The sequence below is a fragment of the Enoplosus armatus genome, chromosome 13, assembly GCF_043641665.1.
Source record: "Enoplosus armatus isolate fEnoArm2 chromosome 13, fEnoArm2.hap1, whole genome shotgun sequence".
NCBI lineage: Eukaryota > Metazoa > Chordata > Actinopteri > Centrarchiformes > Enoplosidae > Enoplosus > Enoplosus armatus.
In genome coordinates, this window is record NC_092192.1 from 4,241,703 (window position 1) to 4,263,105 (window position 21,403).

The 21,403-nt window shown below is 40.3% G+C and overlaps 1 protein-coding gene across 1 annotated transcript; it reads left to right on the forward strand.

Annotated features, from left to right (window-relative positions):
- Nucleotides 1-4,244: 4,244 nt before the first annotated feature.
- Nucleotides 4,245-17,993, forward strand: rsf1b.1 (remodeling and spacing factor 1b, tandem duplicate 1). Its single transcript, XM_070917210.1, has 17 exons — nucleotides 4,245-4,398; nucleotides 7,571-7,662; nucleotides 8,657-8,749; nucleotides 9,213-9,418; nucleotides 9,574-9,686; nucleotides 9,807-9,934; nucleotides 10,007-12,463; nucleotides 12,855-13,136; nucleotides 13,349-13,453; nucleotides 13,543-13,622; nucleotides 14,356-14,410; nucleotides 14,500-14,612; nucleotides 14,883-14,950; nucleotides 15,442-15,655; nucleotides 15,779-16,002; nucleotides 16,175-16,354; nucleotides 17,434-17,993. Exons 1-17 carry the CDS (start codon nucleotides 4,245-4,247, stop codon nucleotides 17,991-17,993), a joined length of 5,124 nt encoding a protein of 1,707 aa, XP_070773311.1.
- The last annotated feature ends 3,410 nt before the right edge of the window (nucleotides 17,994-21,403 follow it).

A 21,403-nucleotide genomic window follows, 5' to 3' on the forward strand; every position in this document is an offset into this window, starting at 1 on the left:
TGCTGAGAGTGATAATAAGATAAACATGAGAGTGATATTAATCTTCTCATCAAACTCTTGCAAGAAAATTAAAAAGCGTGTCTCCGAAAATGTCAAACTATTACGTTAAATGAACCGAGAGGTCGACACCTCGTAATCATAGTCAAGTCGTAATTATGAGGAAACTTCTTTCCTTTGCTCCGTACACATGTATATCGGTATTGGAAAATATCATTATTAATATATTATTAATAATGATTTCAACCATATCGCTCAGTCATCCACCCGTTATGTCTCCCTGTATCCCTTCCTGTGTGGCTCTTTGTCTCTTATTGATCCATCTGAGATTTCACAATTGGATTTCTTCTATGCAACAAAGTCACACTTGGCGGGACATCACAGCATGTTGTGAACGTGCGTCTTCAAACACAAACCAAAAGTCTGGTTGTCTCCACGCTTGATCAAAAACGCCAGCATGGACGAGGCTGGTCCTCTCCTCGAACACTCGTAACTGCACGCGGTTACATAAATAAGGGAAAAGTGGCAATTTTAGTTGAGTGATTGTTATGTCAGTAGGGAGAATCTCCTAGAAAAGTTGTCTGATCAAAAAAATAATGGATCCTTTTACCTTTTTATTGATTGAATTTTTAAAACCTTATGTTAGTTTTCTTTGCACCAAACGCTGAGAAATTCCTAAAGCGAGAAACGTAGTGCGTACATACTTATAGTCTAACTACATACTTTTCTAACTTTTTTTCTCTCTCTCTCTCTTGTGTTTGTAAAATAAAGATCTAAAAATGTTATTATGACACTAAAGTAGCCGGTGAAGGTTGCTGATGAGGAGCGGTGGGTTGTTGAGGAGAAGGTTGCAGTTGGTGACAGTTTACACTGAGGTAATGTGCAGTTTAAACATGCCTTTATTTTTTAAGGAGGAAACCATCCTGAGCTGCTAGCTGTCCAATTATTTCAAAAAAAAAAAAAAATCTATACTGTCATAGTGAAGCACTTTTTGATGTCTTCTTATTCCTTTTCAGTATTGTGGATGCTATGTTTGTTGAATATTTCTTGTTTGACGTTTTGTTTACCAGCTATATTGGTATGAATACTTTTCTTTTATCTGCTCTTGCGTTATTTAGCCTTAAATAGCCATTGTAGTGTCTTTGATTGAGATTGAGATATGAACTTTTGATCATATTGTTTTTGAAATATCAATAGTTTACAGAGAGCTTGGAGATGGATATCTGTACAAATAATAGCACAGCTTTTTTTTTTCGTTTTATGTTTGTTTTTGTTTTTTTTTAGAATTAGGATTAAAAAAAAAACCTATTAAACCTTAGTTCAATTCGATCAGAGGAAAAGAGATATCTGTCAGCCATGTTGCTGTGTTCTCGTTGATCTCCTTGAGATCTGAATGACATCAAACTTATTTTTGAAGTTTGCATTTACCCTGTTATATTGAAAAAATAAAAGATAGTCGTCAGACTGAAGTCTCTTTTCCCAATAGAGAAGTTGTTGTTAACTTGCTACTGGTCCTCAGTCCACGTCAAGTCTGAACCAGAAATTCAGTGACAAACTGCCCACATTTTACAATGTAAGCGCCGCAGAGGCTGCTGAGCGTCATATTTACACACCAGTGGATGTTTAACTGTATTTATTGTGTACAAATAAATGTGAAATAAAGATAGCTTAAATGAAACAAACAGAACTCTATTTTTATGATGTTTTCCTTTCCATTCTCTTATATTTTGCCTTTGCTGTGTTAATGTCTGTGTGAGTGAGTGACATCAGAGCGCCCTCTCATTGTCCATATTAATATTGCATTCAGATGTGGTCCATCCCGCATCTCTAACCCGTTGACTGATGTGGAGTTTGGGTCGATAAGAACTTCAGTATTTCTGTTAAAGCTATTTGCGGCAGGTCGTTCATGCACTCTTCGGTCTGTGAACAAACACTAAACCTCACAAACATTAAAAAGCTGCTTTGAGTAGACATGTTAGCTGTGGATCATTTAAATTAAATAGCTGCAGACAAAGTAAGAGACTATTTTAATTTCCAAAAGTCTCACCTGAAGCAAAGAAGCAGTTTTATATTTAATATAATAAATGGAATAAAATGGCGTCTGCTGGCTGCGTGAATGATGAGTGCGGCCGTATGAAGATCAATGAATGTGATAACTAAAATACACCTATAAATGATCATCCTGATGACCCTGAACGCATCGCAGTGAGCAGAAATTAAAACTGATGATCACTGACTCGTTTGTTTACATTGACTTTTTAACCGCAAAGTGTTGTCAATGTCCAAATAATAAAAAGCACCACTTCCTGTTAGACCTTTTAAAATAAATCACACGTTGATCAATTTAAAGTCCTTGAATAAAACTAAATCCGTGTTTTTGGTGCGTATTTCCTGTAGTGTTAAAGAAAAGATTTTATTTATGTGGGTGTTACAACAAACACAAAGGCAGCATAATATATTGTACATGTTAGGTCTAGTCTGTCATCATCAAAACGTGTAGTTTGGTCCCCCACTGCCAGCCTTTTGTCCCAAAATGACACCTTTTGCTGTTTTAATTTTAGGCTAAAATCGCCGTACATCCGGTTTCACTGTAGCTAACTCCGGGTAGCCGCGGTGCATTGTGGGTCGTCATCTGGTCGCCTGCTACTTTTTCTCTCCGAGAAGTTGCGTCAAGTTAAACAGAATAAGCAAGAAAAACACCAGATATCAATGTTACCGTGAAGAAAACCATATTCTTCATCACATGACATTTCTCGTGTATTCCAGAAGATGTACTTTTCGTGATTTTTTTATCTGGAAAGACGAACCTTTGAACCTTTTTCTGTGATTGATCTCATTTTGGCTCTCGCTAGCTTAAATGCTACATGTATAAATCGAAATTTAACAGAAACAAACCTTTATGTCAAAAACGATGTAGCTAATATGTGTTTCGTGTTTGTACAAAAAGGCTGTTAAAAGAGTATTTACCAGTATACAAGCATTTGTATACAATATACTCGTATTTGTACTTTTATTTATGTTTATTTTTTCCTTCTGACAACTTGATTTAACCTAAAATAATCTGTCCAATATCTAATAATTATGATTAAAAATGAATGGCAAACTGCCTAGAAACACAATGCGGGAATAAAGTTATAAATATAGACATTTAATTAATTTTAATATTTGCAAATAAGATTACAGTTATCTAAATACAGAAACTATTACCTGAACCAGGTCGACAGAAATTAGTTAAATAGAATTAGTGGTGTGATTTAAAGATACAATTGCATGAAAACTGTATAAATTGATAAATAATTAATTAGATAACAACTGGAAATGAATTAAAAGAAACTGACGGTGGGCTGAAGGTTTGGAAGACATATGAAGACACTACATAAATCCGTTAACAATAAAATAATCCGTTGTAAATGAATTCACGCCTGTTAAAATGTATAAAATGGGTACTCTCAACACTGACCCCTGCTGGCATTGCAAGCAGGACGAAAGGTACTTCTTTCCACGTGGTTTGAGGACAAAGATAAAAGTTTTCCTGGAAAAATGTGACAAAGTCCCTGAACAACAATATAGCTCAGATATGCTTGAGATACATTTATGTGTCTTTTAAAGTATAAGGCACTGGGTCAAACCCTCATTATTGTCGTGTTTTTTTAATAACAATTTATTTAGTTTTCTTAAACAATTACAACAAAACAAGGTGAATATATGCATTGATAACTAAATATGTTAATAAATACACAAGAGGAATAGAGAGGAATTATATAATGTATTCTTCCATTATCAGACTTTTTTAAATCAAAAAGGACTGAGGAGAGACAAAAAACACATTTGTATAATGGTGCACTGATAATACAATTGATAGTAATATAACTGTGGTGGAGGAATTATTCAGATCCTTTACTTAAGTACCTCACATTTGTATTTGTACAACCACTGTATAATAATATACTGTATAACATAAGAAGTATACTTAATATATATATATAATCTAGTAGATAATATACAAAAGGCATATTATCACAATGAATATGTAATTTGATCTCAGTGAGCTTTATCTCTCTGAGCTTACGTATTACTTAACACAAACGAACCACAGCTAAAACGTGAATAAATAAATAAATAAAATACATGTTCAGTCCTGTGACTTCAATTCGTGGATTAAAAACTGATTTCGTTCCACGCTTTATTTTGTTAACACCGGAAGTACTATGTTTTATTCCGGCTGGCTTGACACTGGTGTGGAAAAGATGGCTGCTTCGGCGGCAACGGCGAGTTCGTCCCCCGGTTTGTGTCCAAATTACGCCGTGATTTGCTCCTTCCTGGAGCGGTACGGAGCGTTGTTGGACTTACCGGAGCTCACCTTCCCTCAGCTGGAGAGATATCTGCAGGACACATCCTCAGGTAGGGCAGAAAAACACACAGCTGCTAACGGGAGGAGGAGAGACTTCACCATTGCTTTAATGATAATGGTACCGTGCTAGCAGGCTAGCAGCTACGTTAGCTAGTCGTGTGTTATTGTGTGGTTTTCTAACCTTCTTGTTTACTTAAATATTAGTTAACTGCGTCCCAGAGCTGCCGTTCGAAGTGGAAAATGTGTGTATACTTAATTTAATGACAATAAAGGTGTGACCCCGCCGAATTACTCGAGGTTTTCTCTCACTTTTTAGCTTTTGAATAGGGCTTAATTTTTTCCAAGCAGCCTTTATCTGCCGCTGTAACGTTACTCGTAACACAACACAGGCAAATATGTGTGGTGATAATAGTGTTTGTGAGGCAGTAAAGATGGTGATAATTCATGCAACACGTCGTGGATCTTGATAATATATCGGTGAAGATGTCATTGTCTGTGACGGGCACGCGATTGTGCACTTTATTTACAGTTAAAATATTTTGTCATGTAGTGTTTCGCACAGCTTCTGTCACAGCACCCGTATCCGCGACAACTTCCGGTGGAAGCTTTCAAAATAAAACCTTTTTGGCGCTCAAAACATGATCCTGCTGGTGATAAATTTACAGTGATGTCTCGCGGTGCACCGAGTAACTAATAAATGCATAGTTATATCATGTCCATACATGTATTGGCATGTATATCACAGCGATCTTATTGTAGGTGTTTACTAAAGTTGTTGTACTTCCGTTTGTGTTGCTTGTTATGGCTGACTTGACTATTTTTTTAATTGCGTTGGGTTGCTTTGCGCAAGCGCAGCCCCGTCTGAAGTCTTCCTTATTGAGTGTCATATATTTCGCCTCACATTGACATCTGCTCCGTTCAAATGAACTCACCCTTAATGTGTTTTAAACACCAGTCTGTTAACATTATTGATTTTAAATTAATCGTATAGGTCGACCTTCCAACGACATTATTTTCAGTGGCCATCTTGGAGAAATACTAGACTTTTTCCAGGGACTGCTATAACGTTAGATTTGATGCACGTATTTTACAATAAGCCATCATGGGGCACAATGTTAGAGCTCATTAGAATAGTTAGCATTTATATTAATACATTCTTAAGTAGTACCTTTAACTGCAGAGGGCACCAGGCTTGTATCTTTAATTCGGCTTATATGAGACTTAATTTCTAATTCCCTCTGTTTAATAAATATATTTGATTATATTGTACTATGAAGCCTCTCAGTTTTCTCATCTTTTCCCGTTTGCACTGTTAAATTTTTGTTACTGCATCACGCTGTTAATACAAACTCAAGACTTCCTGTATCTGTTTCAAATTAAAAGCCCCCAATCGTTTATTCGGACAGGTTCCCTTAATTTCCTGACAAGGTTTTTATTGTGAAACATTTGCAGGGCATGCAGTTTAAATAACAGCAGCTGGATGGGATTAAATGACTACAAAGCAGAGCAGAGAAAACAAAGTGTATTACAGTTGATTAAAGAAGCCTCATGCAAGCCGTCACAATTTAAAGAGTTGGCTAATAGTAGCAGTAAGTCAACTCTAAAAGTGTGTTTTTGCAAGTTATCATCAGTGCCATATAACATCCATTTAATTTGTGCAAAGTGTGACCAGGTAAATACAACCAGGTGTCACAAAATACAAACAAAACAAACGTCGGGTACGATTTACAACACAGTCTAATATTTAATGACGATCATCAGATTCTGCTGTGAAAGCTAAAATTAACATTGTCACAACTTACCTTGATAAATGAAACACTCCAATTACATGTGGTCACAACCCTCCTCCCCCTCCTCATAATCATCATCCTCTTCATATACCAAACACAACAAACACTTTTGCTGCTACAAGTGCATTAACTGTGCTTTATGCTGCATCTGTTCTTGCACATCTGCTCCACTTGAATTTCCCTGCGTGGGATGACTAAAGTTAATCTTATCTTAAAAGAGTGTCCTTGTGGGACTCCATATGTATAAAGAAAGCAGCACTTTTCTGATCTTTACAGGTTTAACTTTTTCCAAAATTGAATCTGACGTTAGTGCTGTGAATCTTTCTTTTATCAAATATTTAAGATCTCACACAGTGACAGATATAGGTTAAATTGGACTGATGTGGTAAAGAGAAGCTCAAATGTCCATTTACAAATCATACATAACTGAATGGATCTTGCTCAGGTATCATCATCATCACACGACCTTAAATGTGAACTTTTGGTCACACGATGAAAGGTGGTCATCAGGCGACTTTGATCCGTATACGACCAGTTGTAATCACGTGACCTAAAAAGTTCATATTTACACACCTGAGCCAGATCCCATCCATTGAATGAAGGCAGTGAAAGGCGACTGAAAGCCTTGAATCATTAGTAAGTGGAGCTTTTGGAGTATCCTGTTTGCATGTGTCACAATATAGCTATTATATCCTGGTTTAAGAAATTGGACATTATTCTGTACGGGAATGTATTTTCTACCTGTCGTCCAGCGGCGGGTTCAAAGGTATTTTTACAATCTGTTTTCTCACTGGAATGATAATAAGTTTGCCCGGCCCAAACATTTAAATCCAATATTTCACAGTGCCTGCAGCATTTGCACTTTGTTCTGCTGCTCTTCTTCTTGTTGTTGTTGTTCTTCTTCTTCTTCTTCTTCTTCTTCTTCTTCTTCTTCTTCGTTGAAACGCACAACAAGTCTGTGAATGTTAGATTTAAAGTATTTTATCTGTCTGAGAACTCAGTATAGAAATCTGTCGGATCATGAAAATACCTCTTGAAGATGCAACCTGCTGTCAAAGTGGGTTTTTTTTTAAGCGTTTTGACTTTTCTGATGAGGTCTGAAAGGCAACTGTGACTGAATCATGGATTAACATTCGGACTATATCTATATTTCTGATCACTGCACAGGCACCTCTGTGACTTTAGCGATGAAAGAATTAATCGGAAAAACAAAACCACTTAATATGTTTTGGTAGAAGTGGTCAAATTGTATGCGAATATGACCAAAGATAGGTAGGATAGAGTCCTCATCATCCTCATGATTCTGATACCCGTCATGGTTATTTACTGTATGAATCATATAAAGTCTGTGTGACTGATGCTGAGTTATGTCTAAAATGAGACACTCTGTGAGCGATGGAGTGACCGCATCGTCTTTCTAATCTTTCCTCAGTTCCAAAGCTGCTGGTTGATCTTCACGTCAAGTTGCTGAGGAAGATCGGCAAGTCGGTGTCAGCAGACCGATGGGAGAAGTATCTAGTAAAAGTAAGTTGTCAACTTTTGTAGTTTTTAGATTATTTTTTTTACTCAATGCATGTGTAATAAAACAATATTGTTTTTTGGAAATTGGACACTGTGTTATGTTTGGTAGCATTTGGTACAAAGATGAATGAAAACAACATAAACCTGCAGCTGCAGTAATTGACAGACTTGTCTGTTTATACATCCAGCAGACAGAGAACAACATTAGCATTCATTTACAGTCATTTTTTGTGGCCATCTGATGAATTTACTTCCAACAATTACTCTTTTCCTGAGAAAAAATATCTGCCTTTTTGCTACTAAATGCTCCACAATGTTCACCAGCCGGTCGCTAACTTTATCTGTCTGCTGCTCTGTGGTGGGCAGGTTGCAGTTGCCTGCTGCTGCTTGAAAAGGGGTTGAGTTGAGGTAAAACCAAAGAACAATTAGCTAAAAGCGGCTGAAACGCTCTGCAGAGTTTGAGGATGATTCTGAGTGTCTGTCTCTACGAGCGACTTTTTTCACATTTATCATCTGATCCATCGTTAATGTGAAAAATATTGATTTGTGCTGCTTTTCAAAAGTGGAAAAGTATCTGAAATCACATTTAGACTACCACGAGGCACTCAGACTGTCCATTAAACCCTGCTGATAATTACGGTAACACCATTTATGAAATTATTATAATTTTGGAGACGACATCAGAAGCCAGTGAAAGCTGTAATGTTCAGTTTTAGCTGCGGCTGTCAGAAAGGTGTTGGTGGTGGCTCGTGGTATTTCCCATAAGTTTCCACACATTGTTGGTGAGAAATAAAAGCTCTTTGAACTACAACAAAGATGGCAGAGCATTAAGAGTCCACTTTTTGACATCATCTCACCTTGTTGTTGTGTGTAAATCTCCATCTACAACCAGGTTTGAACAGACTTTATTGGTATTGTAGTCCATATGATGGAGTCTAACAACACTCCATCGTTTAAAACATTCATTTGTGGATAAAACTTCTAATTTTCCTTGCAGGTATGCCAAGAGTTCAACACCACCTGGGCATGGGAACTCGAACAAAAAGGATACAAGGAGTTGCCGGTGGACTGCAAGACGGGAATACTTAAAGTAAGCACACTGATGTTGTTCTTGCTTTTTAGAGCGGCAGTCTGGTTTCCGCACACATTTCAGGGAGCACATGGGAGGCTGCTTTACTGTTCCAGGGCTGAAGTTGTAGCTAACCTCGGAGATTACCCCCCCACCCCCACCCCCCCATCGCTACTCTCACTCAGCTACTGGTAAACAAAACTCTGCAACTTAGCTAAATTGTGTACATATCAATGGTTTCCTAATTGGCTACACTTTTTCCCTTTAAGCTTTAATTGAATGTGCTTGACAGTAACATGAACACCACACGTTCAACCAACTTTTGACGAACCCTTTCCACGTTATCAGCAACAGTAATTCTTTTTTCACTCACAGAACTGAATTATCATAGTATCAAGTGAAACGTAACAGTCTTGTGAACAGTACATCTTGTGCTGGATGTTATTGTATCTTGAAACGTTCTGCGCCTTTCTTCTTTCTCCAGTATTTGTGTGAGTGTCAGTTTGACGAAAATGTCAAGTTCAAAACTGCCATCAATGAGGAGGACCCAGATAAAATGCGCCTGCAGCCGATCGGCCGGGACAAAGACGGTCAGATGTATTGGTTTCAACTGGATCAGGACGACAACGTGCGCGTTTATGTGGAGGAACAGGACGACTTGGACGGGTCGTCGTGGAAGTGCATCGTCAAGTAAGCTGACAAAAGTGATTTCAATGGGACAAATATGCTGCAGGCACTGTGAAAGCAAATTAGCAAATGCTAATTCTCTCTATAAAAGCGGGCACTGTGTGTTATTTACTCTGAAAAGGGAACGGTTTTATTCACCCACTCTTCTCTCCCCGTAGAGATAGAAACGACTTGGCTGAGGTTGTGGCTCTGCTGAAGACACAAATCGACCCGTCGCTGTTAAAAAAGGAGCAAGAACAGGAAACCAAACCCGACGGTGAAGATGGTAAATGTGAATCTGTTTTTGTTTTTCACAGTTATGTGATACCAGCAACTGAAATATTCCCACCCCTCGTCTTCTGTATTGTTTACAAGCAGTCGGTTAATCTTTCATTTCATATTTACTTTACAGGTGAAGTTAAAAAGATTCAGGATTCATCAGATGAAGACAGCAAAGACTCCAACAAGGCTGTGTGTCCAGTCTCACCAAAGACCGAGAATAACGAAAAAGTAACAGAGAAAGACGACTTGGAAGCAGAAGTTTCTGAGGCTAAATCATCACTGAATGGCATCATTGAAGGCAAAACTGAAGCAGAACTCTGTTCAGAAAAGCCTGCTGTGGATCTCAGTATCAGTACAAAAGCCCAGAACATCAAAGAAGAGCCGATGGAGGTGTCGGACGCTAAAACAAGCACAGCAACAAGTGAACCCTCCTCTGAGACGACTTGTATATCAGTAAAGGCCGAAAGGGTAGAGGACGCCAAGAAGACCAGCGCAGAGGAGATTCAACAAGCTCTGAAGAATGACCAACAGGCCAAAATCCCTTTGAAAAAAAGAGGAATGAAGTTTAGTGAAGACTTTGAAAAGAATAGTGGCATTATAGTGCAAAACCCGTCTGTTCCTCAAGTCAAGGAAGCTCCTAAAGCTGACTCGACTCCCGAACAGACAAAGAAAGCGCAGAGTGTAAACGATCATGTTAACGGCGAAGTTCAGCCTACATCAGAGAAAGGAGTCCAGAGTCATTCGTCCGAGTCACTAAAAGACGCTGCCGCCGACAAAAAGCAGACGACTGAAGCAGCTGCAGGTGAATCTGCAGAAGCCAGAGCAAATGACTCGCCGTCCACAGACAAGGAAGATGTGAACGATAAAAAGGATGAAGCTGGCAGTGCAGAGAAGGTCGCAGAGGGAGTCGCATCACACCAAGCAGACAAGAAACATCTAGATGTGCAGGTAGAAAAGGAAAGAAGCACTGCATCAAAAGAAAAGACAGAAACGCACGAGTCTCCCCCGCCTCCAACAGAGCCGCCACCTTTACCTAAAGACTTAAATAATGCACCTGAGAAGTCGTCTAATCATGAAAAAATAAAAGAATCCAAACCAGCAGATACAAAAGAGTCCTGTACAGCAGACAAGGAAAGTGATAAATCATTAACAAGTGGTGAGTCAGAGAAAGTCAAATCCAAAGAGGTTGAATCAAAAGATTCTGAGAAAAAAACAGCCTGTGTAGACGTGGACACATCAGAGTCACGTCAGACTGAAGAAGCCAAGACGTCAGAAAATGTAACAGACACGACTGAAGCTAAAGAAAAGGCAACATGTGAGACTAATGTAGAGAAATCAGATAACTCGGCCCTCAAAGAGAAGCCAGGAGTCGTCGAAACAACAGAGACAAAGTGTGAAGACAAAGATCCTGCAAAGACGTCTGTTGACTCTGAAAACGTTGTATCATCGCCTGTCGTCATTTCTGTGACAGAAATGCTAAAAGATGGCGATAAAGAGACCCAAGAGGCCAGGCAAAGTTCCCAGGTCATCAAAAAGGCAGAGAAACCTTTAATCAGTGACAAATCAGAAGAAACATCCAACACTAAAGAGGGTTTGGAGTCTTCTGGTGTTGAAAAGACGGACGAATCAGAATCATGTAAACCTGACGAGAAGCACGACTGCATCAAAGACGCAGAGGTGACACAAGAGAAAGCCAGCGCAGCCTCCGAGACTAACGCTGGAAAGACCGGAAAGCCTGAAGATGTAAAGAAAACTGTCAACTGTGAAGACAAAACGATTCATGATGTTGGCAAGATAAGCGAATCTACGCCCGGGCCTACGGAGGTAGAAGCAGTGGCCGTTAAACGCGATCTGACAAAGCCGCAAGAGGATGACAAAACTGAGATAAACTCGGTCGCGCAGAAGACGACAGAGGAAGCATCTGAAGGGAAAGATAAACCATCCGGCCCTGTTGAGAAGACAAACGCCTCTGAAGACACGGATAAAAAATCTGAAAGGCCAGACACAGAACAGGAAAAGGTTTCTGAAGAACAGCCTAAAAAGGTCATGTCAGAGCGTCCGTTATCAGAAAGTAAAAAGGACGCCGACAAGGAAAATGTGAAGGACACAGACGAGGAAAAACTTACAAATGACAGTGAGAAACACCCGCAAGACAAGAAAAGTAAAGAGGATTCAACAACAGATAAACTCTCAAAAACTGATGAAACAAAGGAGAAACATAAAGGCAAAGAGAGCGAAACCTCAACCAAAATGGAGGAATCTGGTCACCAGAATGTGAGCAAAGAAGCAGACGTCAAATCCTCAACTGAAACGGAGAAAACGGGCGACCCGAGCAAAGAAACTGACACCGAAAAGCCCACCGAAGAGGAAAGTAAAAGCAAAAGTGAAGAGGAAGAAGAGTCTGCCACAAAAAAAGAGGTGGCGAATGGCAATGAAGCTCCGCCAGATGCTCTGGTTGTGGGTCCCCGGCGGAAAGTCAAGCGTCTGGCCCACCGAAGGAAAGCTGAACTTCAGAGGGAGGAGAGACACGGGGATTCAGAGTCTGATACAAACACGGGGAGGTCTCTCCGAAGGTCGCCGAGAATCTCCAGACCAACACCGAAGGCCGTAGAGATCCATGACAGGAAGCTGGAGAAATCGCAGGCTGAGAAGCGCGAGGACAACAAGGGTGAGAAAGAAAAAGGCGAGGATGAGGAGGACAAAGAGGAGGAGGAGGAGGAGGTGAAAGCTGTCCAGAAGAAACCAAGAGAGAAAAAGGCTGATCAGGAGGGTCAGACCAAACCGAAGGTAAGATTACTCAGTAGGTTCACACGTCTTTCAAAGCATCTTTTGTGAAAGGAGGCAGTAGATGTTTAACAGTAGAAGGACCACGCCATGTTTAAGTTTGAATTATTCTAAACTAACATGTAATTAATTCAAACTCAACCCATACAGCTAGTGCCCTCCATTTTTATTTATTTGCTTAGTTATCCCATGTTCCCATGAAAGTTCGTATTTTGAATAAAAATTGCAGCCATATTTTAGCAGTTTGAACTGAATCCATTCGGCCCGTCAGGTAAAAAAACAAGCATCTAAAACTTTGACGGCCACTTGCATGCATTGGGAAATCGTCAGTAGTTGAAGTTGTAAGCGCACATGATTAACTGAGCCGTCCTTAAACCAATGTCCTCTGTTTCAGGGGAGAAAGAGACGGAAGAATCGGTGGTCCAACACGCGGACGCGCCGTAAAAAGAAAGGCTCCGAAGATGAGGAGGACAATAGTGAGGAGGAGTCCAGCGAGGACGAGGAGACCGAGGAAGAGGACGACAGCGATGAGGACTACAAGGTTGAGCGAAGCAGAAAGAGGCGGAATCGTAACCGAGAAAGACGAAGCTCGGACTCCTCAACATCCTCAGACGACGACCTACCTCCGAATGACGACCCCTGCAAACATTGTGGTCTTCCAAATCACCCTGAGCTGGTGGGTACCAACGTCGCATAACTGCACCAACCTGCAGTTCACTCAAGCAAGAGTTACCAAGTGATTCACAGAAGACGACATATATCGCGAAGAGAAATAACTGTATAACCGTTATATAAAGTAAAAGTTTCAAACAGGGAAAAGCAACAAACTCACATATTGGTGAAGATGGAACCACGGAGAGTTAACATCTGTCAACATCTCCTTTGCAGATCTTACTGTGTGACTCGTGTGACAGCGGGTACCACACGGCCTGTCTGAGGCCTCCCCTCATGATCATCCCCGACGGAGAGTGGTTCTGTCCCCCCTGTCAACATGTACGTACCAGTCAGACCACCGAATGTTGAAGAAGAAATAAATGACACGTGATAATAGCTTTAATGTTTTTTTTAATCCCCCTCTGTAGAAGCTTCTCTGCGACAAATTAGAAGAGCAGCTCCAAAATCTCGACGCAGCTTTGAAAAAGAGGGAACGGGCCGAGAGAAGGTGAGACATTTTCTGCCTCAGCAGTTCATTAAAAATGATCCTTTAAATTAAGCTGTCTGAAAAATAAATATTCCTTTTGTCCATAACCTGTGATAAGAGGTCACAAGTAGACTTATACAGACAGATTATAAGACGGCTTCCTGAACATGCTAAAATCGCATTCCTGCTATCAAAAAAAAATCCTGCGGTCGGTCTGTTTGCTTTCACGCCACAAACAAACCGACTCTTCCCATTTCAAGCTGTTTGGTCCGCAGCCAGAGTTCGATTGACAGCTGTTACACCAGCACGAACGAACCTCAGTAGCACCAGAGTTTGTTTTAAACTGAACCGAAGAGGTCCAGTGTGAAAGCACCCTTGAGTAAATGAACCAGTGTTTTAGGCCATGGCTGGTGGTGGTGTTGTACCGTATTTCTTTATATTGTCATGCTGTGATAATTCTGTCCACTCCCTGTAGATTTACATGAACTCTTATCACAGCTTTTACTGTGAAATTTCAGCTCCTCCACAGTAAAAGCTTTGCAGTGCTGCCAACATGGCAGACTGAAGACACACATGCTAATTATTTTAACAACAAATAGTGAAGAGTATATTGGGTTGTGTTGGTATGATTTATCTTATACTTGAGCACCTAATTGAGGTTAAAATGAAGCGTTTGTTCCTGTATTCAGAGATGTGTCGTTCTGCTTTGAGTTATGTGATGTTGGACTTTCTGAATGTGTGTTATCTCATCCAGGAAAGAGCGTCTCATTTATGTTGGAATCAGTGTTGAAAACATCATCACGCCCTCCGTGAGTACAGAGTTTTGATTTGTACATTTCTTTTGCCAGATAAATATTCACCTGTTGATGTTTGTAACGTGAACTCTCGCTCCTTACAGGTGGAGGTCACAGAGGAAAAGCCAGAGATCATAATCAAAGAGAAGAAAGAACCAAAGCGAAGTAAGAGCAGTGGTCGAAGGTCTACGAGGGCGAAGAAATCCATCAGCTACAGGTCTGAGACTTAATATAATACTTAATATTTCATAAATAAATTGTTCTTTTCACATTTAATGGTTCTTATTTAGATGATTTGTAGCAAGTGCATGACTGCAAAAAACATTCAGAAAGGACTTTATTGATCCCCGGGGGGGAAGTTACTGATGGCAGAGCTGCATATGGTATTTTTTTGTAGCCAGCTGCAGGAAAAAAAAAGCTGCTGTACTGATGAAGTACGATGTGATATACCACCCTTAAAATTTTCTTGTCGATGTTAATTTCACAGATTTGATGAATTCGATGAGGCGATCGAGGAGGCAATTGAGGAAGACATCAAAGAAGCAGAGGGCGGAGGTAGGACGACAGGAGTTCTTAGTTTTAAAATTAATTGAAATTATTTAAAGCAATAGCACTGTTTTGGAAAATGTACCTTCTGACCGAAAAATAAATGAAAGGGTCGATACCAAAAGTGTAAAAGACAAGAAATATTCACTCACTGTAAAACCACGACACAGACGTTTCTTTACTTTGATTTTTGTACGAATTAAACAAGTGAGATGTAACTTGTTAATTAGTGAGCTTTTGAGGTGCTGGCAGGCGGACATTTTTACCTTTGGGACAGAGTCAGGCCAGCTGTTTACCTCTATCTCCAGTCTTTATGCTAAGCTAAGCTAATCAGCTGCTGGCTCTAGCCTTACATGTACAGTACAGACATGGGAGTGGTATCGATCTTCTCATCTAACTATTGGCAAAAAAGCGCTAAGCGTGTTTCACCTTCAGACTTTTAAGATCAGAGAATATGTTCACTCACGTTTAAGGTTAATGATGAGCGGTGTTTTTCACAGGAGCTGGTCGGGGGAAAGATATGGCCAACATCACAGGCCACAGAGGAAAGGACATATCCGCCATCCTCCAAGGAGAGGAGGGCAAGGAGAACGGCCGCCCGCCGCGACCCACCGCCGGTCAGCGCAGGAAAAAGCGCAGACGACTCAATGACCTGGACAGCGACAGCACTGTGGACGAGGAGGAAAGTGAGGAGGAGTTTCGCCTCACTGAAAGGTAGGAATAACACACTGACTGACAGCAGAGATACTCCTCGACTAATACACCTGCTATTGAAAAGAGTTTAGTTTGCTCATGGCTGAATGCTGAATTTGTTCCTTCTTCCGTGGCTGGATGCAGCTCAGAAGAAGAGTTTGTTGTGTCAGAAAATGAGACGGAGGTTGAATCGGAGGCGGACTCCAACAACAGCGACTTTGGCAGCAACAGCAGTGGTAAACGTCACGCTTCTTCGCGGACCAAGAAGCCACAGAAGCGACGACGAAGCTCCAGAAAGCGGCGGAGACCGAGAGGGTACTCGGATGATGAGGAGGAGGAGACTGATGAGGAAGATGAAGATGAAATAGGTATATAGAATATATTAGTCAGTATCTTGTCCAGGCTTGTACAGTCAGCTGTAGTCTTCAGTCCAAGAATATTTATATTGTTTTCGAACCACCTCGATGTCGGCTTGGCAGACTATCCTCACATTTGTAACCCACCTCACATTATTGTTGTTATTATTTTGTGTGTGTCCAGTGACTGAAGGCTCCAGTGAGTTCAGCGACAGCGATCTGGATATGAGTCGACGGCGGTCTCGGCGGAGTCAGAAGAAGCAGGTGAACTACTGTGAGACGTCCGAGTCCGAAGGCTCTCAGGCAGAAACCAACCGGGCCAAAATGAAACCCAGACGTCGCCAGGACAGCTCCGACAGCGAGGGTCAGTCGGAAACACACAGTACAGTTTAGGATCTGGCTATGGTCCAGGATTTTGACCTTTTTTGTTTTGATACCACAATGTACAATTGTCATCCAGTTATTGTCCTGTGTCCTGTTGGGGAAAGTCTCCCCGAGATATTATTAGCCTTTCCTCTCATAAAAAGGGAACTAATATAGCTGTTTGCTTAAAAATCGTGAAAATCTTCACGAGCCTTTTCAGCACCATGGACAGTGACACTAACTCTGAACTGAATGAACGGCAGAGTCACTACATGTCTTATATTAGGCTACTCGGAAATTTTATAATTTGGCACGTGAGTGATGCCGTACAATTCCTTGTGTCAACGCAATTTGAAATTTTGAATTTAACTTGATTAGTTAATTAATTTGTTTATTTTTGCCTGTATCCAGCACATATCAAATATCTGTATGCGTGTTCCAGGGATATAACAAGGTAAAGGTAAAGTTATTATGAGCTCATGGTGCAGGACAGACGGGACAACATGCAACATACTAATAAAACCATCATTTAAATAAAAACATAATATGTAAATCGAAAAGCTTCAAGGAAAGTGCTTCTTCTGAACTGGTCAGATTTAGTGTAACTTTTCCTCAAAGCGATGAGCTGCTGTGTGAGAATAATTTGTTACGATGTTCAGAGCCTTTTGATGAAGCCCATCTTTATAAATTTAACAGAGAGGGGAGAGTTGCCGGTAGATGTTAGACTGAGTCTTGTTTCAGCAGTAGTCAGTTATTGATAGTGTTTATTCCCTAACTTGGACATAAGATAAAAACTAGATACAAACGTAGTTACACATTATACTGTATATCTTTCCAGTGTTATCATAGTAAATTAATTATTGATATGAATCGGGAACAACAAAATGTTATCTGCTCTAACCGCCGCATGTAGGGAGGAGTCACAGACGTGTTTACAGTGTGAAACGACTCGACAAATCTTATTAAAGATAAAGGAACTGCTGTTATTTCTTTGTTGATAAATATTTTTTGGTTAAGTATATCAAGGTAATCATGGCAGGAATACAGGCAGCTGAAGATGTCTCTTGTTTTCTTTCCCAGCGAGTTTCTCCAGAGACTCTGAGGAGGAGTCGAGGGATCGGAGGGTGAAGAGGAGAGCCGACTCCTCGGAGGAAGATTCCCGGCAGCGGCGCAGACGGCTTGCACTAAAACGCAGGAGAGCATCTGAAGAGAGCGACTCGGACGACGACTCGGACGAATCGTCGGAGGAGGATCGTCCCATCCGTAAACGGGTGAACCGCATCGACTCGGACGACTCCGACGAAGAAGAGGAGGAGAAACTGAAAGAGAAGAAAGCAGCTGAAAAATCAGACGAGGAGTCAAAGGGAACAAACCCAGCGGACTGTAATCCAGCGGAGCTGCCACCCACTAACGGACAGAGCCCGATAAAGAGCCTCGAGGGCCTCATCAGCCGGCCTGCTGCCGCTCCAGGCCTTGTCCCACAGCTGGAGCCACCCAAAAACATCAGTGCCACACCAGCTGCCGCCATAGCACCGAACGGTCTGGTTGGCCAGGAGATGGCAGTGCAGGAGGATGACGAAGACGACCTGTTAGGAGTCACAGACCTAGTGGACTACGTCTGCAATAATGAAGACTTGTAAAAAAACAAAACAAAATGGTGTACTGTTTCATTTTTTGTGGTATTGTATTTTTATATTGCTTAACTTTATTATTCCCTCCCCCACCAACACTTCCTCGTCGTCCTTTTTACTTGTGTCATCGGGAGCTTGAGTCTCAGCAATCTCTCCTACAGTAAGAACTGGATCTCCGTCACCAGTCTGATGCTGTCCGTGTGGGATTGTACAACCAATAAGGGCACCAAACTGTCAGCTCTCATTTTGTTTGGTTGGTAATAATCCGTTTACCTGCACACCAAACACATCATCCAGCTCCACTGCCAAACCACCTCCTTCCTCTAAAAAAATGTCTTGTCACATCGTCCTGTTTTTATTTAGTTACATCCAAGATTTCTACAAATTTTAGCTCCTGTGTTCGTCTGCATTGATGGAAAATTGGCACTGAAATTGTTTATTGTGTGGGAAATGGTATAAGGTTGCCCATCTGAATGCTAAATGATTTGGACTTTGGAGTAAAATAAGTCATTCCATAATTGATTTGAAGTTCTGGGCATCTGTTAAACATGAATCTTGTTTTTACGTTTTATCCCTTAAAGGATTAATTTGACAATTTGGGAAAAGAGCTTCTTAATAAGTCTTCAGGCAGAGAGTTAAATGAGACGATTGATACCACTCGTGTGTACGGTAAATAGCTACAGCCAGTTAGCTTAGCACAAAGACTGATTTACTTTTAATACAAGGGAGCACCTTTCTCTTGGTCAAACAGAGGCCTGGCCGCTTGTGTGTCTCTAGCTACTCTGGCTCTCACTTGCTATGCTAACAGTAGCTAGTCTGCATATGCTAAACACAATAGCGATGGACTGTGTCCCTCCTGGTCTGTTCTCAGTTTTGTAAAAAATATTTTAACCTGTAACATCCAAAATAAATCAAACCTGTATGAAAACATGAACGCACCGCATTTAAAGTATTATTTTAGCACTAATACTCATGCTTCAGGAAAGCTTGATGATTATTGTGATAATACCGTATACCGCATGAAAGTGTGGTAGTTGTACTACCAACACCTCTGTGGCTCACTAATGTTTTTGTCTTGTTTGTTAAAATCAGTGTAAAAATATAAACTTGCAGTCAGCCTCTGTAAAAAAGCAAATTGATGTTTTTACTGTTTGGGTTTTGTACAGATTTAACAGACGAGATAAGACGTGTTAATTAGTGAGCTTTCAAGGTGCTGGTAGGTGCATTTTGTCCGTTTTGAGCAGAGCCAGGCTAGCAGTTTCCTCCTGTTTCCAGTCTTTGTGCTAAGCTATGCTAACCGTCTGGTAGCTAGAGACAGATATGCATTGAGACATAAGAGCGGTGTCTTCTTGTCATCTCCCTCTCCTGCAAAAGGCGAATAAGCGTATTTCCCAAAATGTCAAACTTTTGCTTTAAACTATAATTTGTGAAAGCTTTAGATGAGACTATTTATTCTTGTCAAATAACCTTCTAGACTAATAACTAGCCGAACAACCTTCATTTGTCAGCCCTCCCTTTGAACATTTTTGTTGAACAATAGAGTAGCTTTTGTATATTGTATACATATATAATTATTTTAACTATGTGAGCTGCCATCATTATCAGTGGTGAACTCCCGGTGTTTTCAGTACTACGTTTGGGGGAAACAAAATGGGAAGTACAACTCTTGTCCCTCCTAATATTGACATCTAGTCTAGTTTCCTCCTATTACATTTATGTTACCTTTATGTGATTTTTTTTTTTTTTAATAATGTATTTTTTGTATATCTAAACTTTTATTTGTTGTTGTCCCTTTGAGCGAAATGTAAAGTGTCTTATTTTCTTTGTACATTGTCCTTCATAGAAGGTTCAAAAACCTGCAGACTCGTGGCTTTTATTAACTAAAATAACACTAAGCTACAAAAACACCCCTCTTTTGTTTTTGTTTTCATTTTTGTTTCTTCTTCTACGACCCGGATCTTCCTGCATACAAAACCCCATGTTTCTACTCACATTCTCTATTTTCATAATCTTGAGTTGACGTTCAGGGTCAGGTTGCAGTAAACTGCCAACTTTAAAGACCTCAAACCAGATCAAGCGTGTGAAAAACTAACAACTTGGTGGAATAATTTTTAAAGCAGTTTCTGAATGGGGGAAATGGACAGAAAACAAACAAACAAACCAACCAACCAATGACTTCACTGACCTCTGCTGGAACCAGTCTGTGTGTATATCTGTAGTTTTTGCTGTAATATATTTAGAGGCATTTTTTTAATCATGGAAAAATATATTGGGCAATTCTTTGGGATTGCATGAGTTTCTAATAGTTTTCTTTTGTAGGGAAGTAATATTGGCACAACAGTTTTTGTAACAAAACCAGAAAACTTTGGCATGATTTAAGGATCTCCTGACCTGTTGTTTTAGTGCTGAAGGACTTGTAAAGTAGACGCCGCAGGATATCTCATCATTTGCAGTGAAACTGCATAGGTAAGCATGCGCTGACCTACTAAAGGCATGTTACAGAAGCTCGGGGGGGGAGAAAGGATTATCGTAGAAAATAATCTAGGACAGCTGAATCTGATTTAAGAGGGGAAATGCGGCCTGTTTGTAAAATATTTTGTAAATTAGTTTCAGCATGGTCTTCACAGAGGATAAACCACTCTATTTATCATACCGTTTTGATACCGGCTATGGCCAAAACATGACTTCCAAGACAAAATCTATATGTGCTGCTTGCAGTGCACAAAACTTAGGCTTCTATACACAATATTTAGCTTTTAGACTAGTTGGACAGAATATAGCAAACCCAATTCTACAAGTGTAATAGAAGTGTGTGTTCTGGTGGGTTGAGTCAGAGTAAAGGAATGTGGATGTCTATGTGCTGTACGTAACCCTGTTTTAAATTCTCCACAGAGATAAGGAGAATGTATTAATATGTATCTTAAAGGTTATGAAATAACCTGTAGCAAGACCTGCATAGGAATGGAGACAGAGGAGAGAAATAAAGGCTGCGATGGGATTAAGGGAGGAAGTCGGTGCCAATGACTGAAGTGTTATCAGAGTTTCCTATTTACCTCATGATGAATCTGGGAGGAAAGACACCCTGTCCACTGTGTATAGATGCTAGTAGACTGGTTGTTGGTGTTCTGTCTGCTCCTTAATTTTTTGTTAACTTTACTGTTATTTCTTATGAATCTGATCTTGTACATTTGTCATAATAAAATGGGTTTCTAGCCACATATCGTCCTGTCTTGCGTGACTTTTGATGTGTAAAAACCCTGGGAAGGTGCTTGTTCCATTCCCGACCGCCAATAATTACATTGAAAAAAATCATTGATAGATAGATGAACGATTGTTTGGCTAATGAGGCTGGCATGACTTCAGCTAGTCTCAAAATGTGTAAACAAGGATAAGAGTCTACAGCCATGGCCGCTCTTACA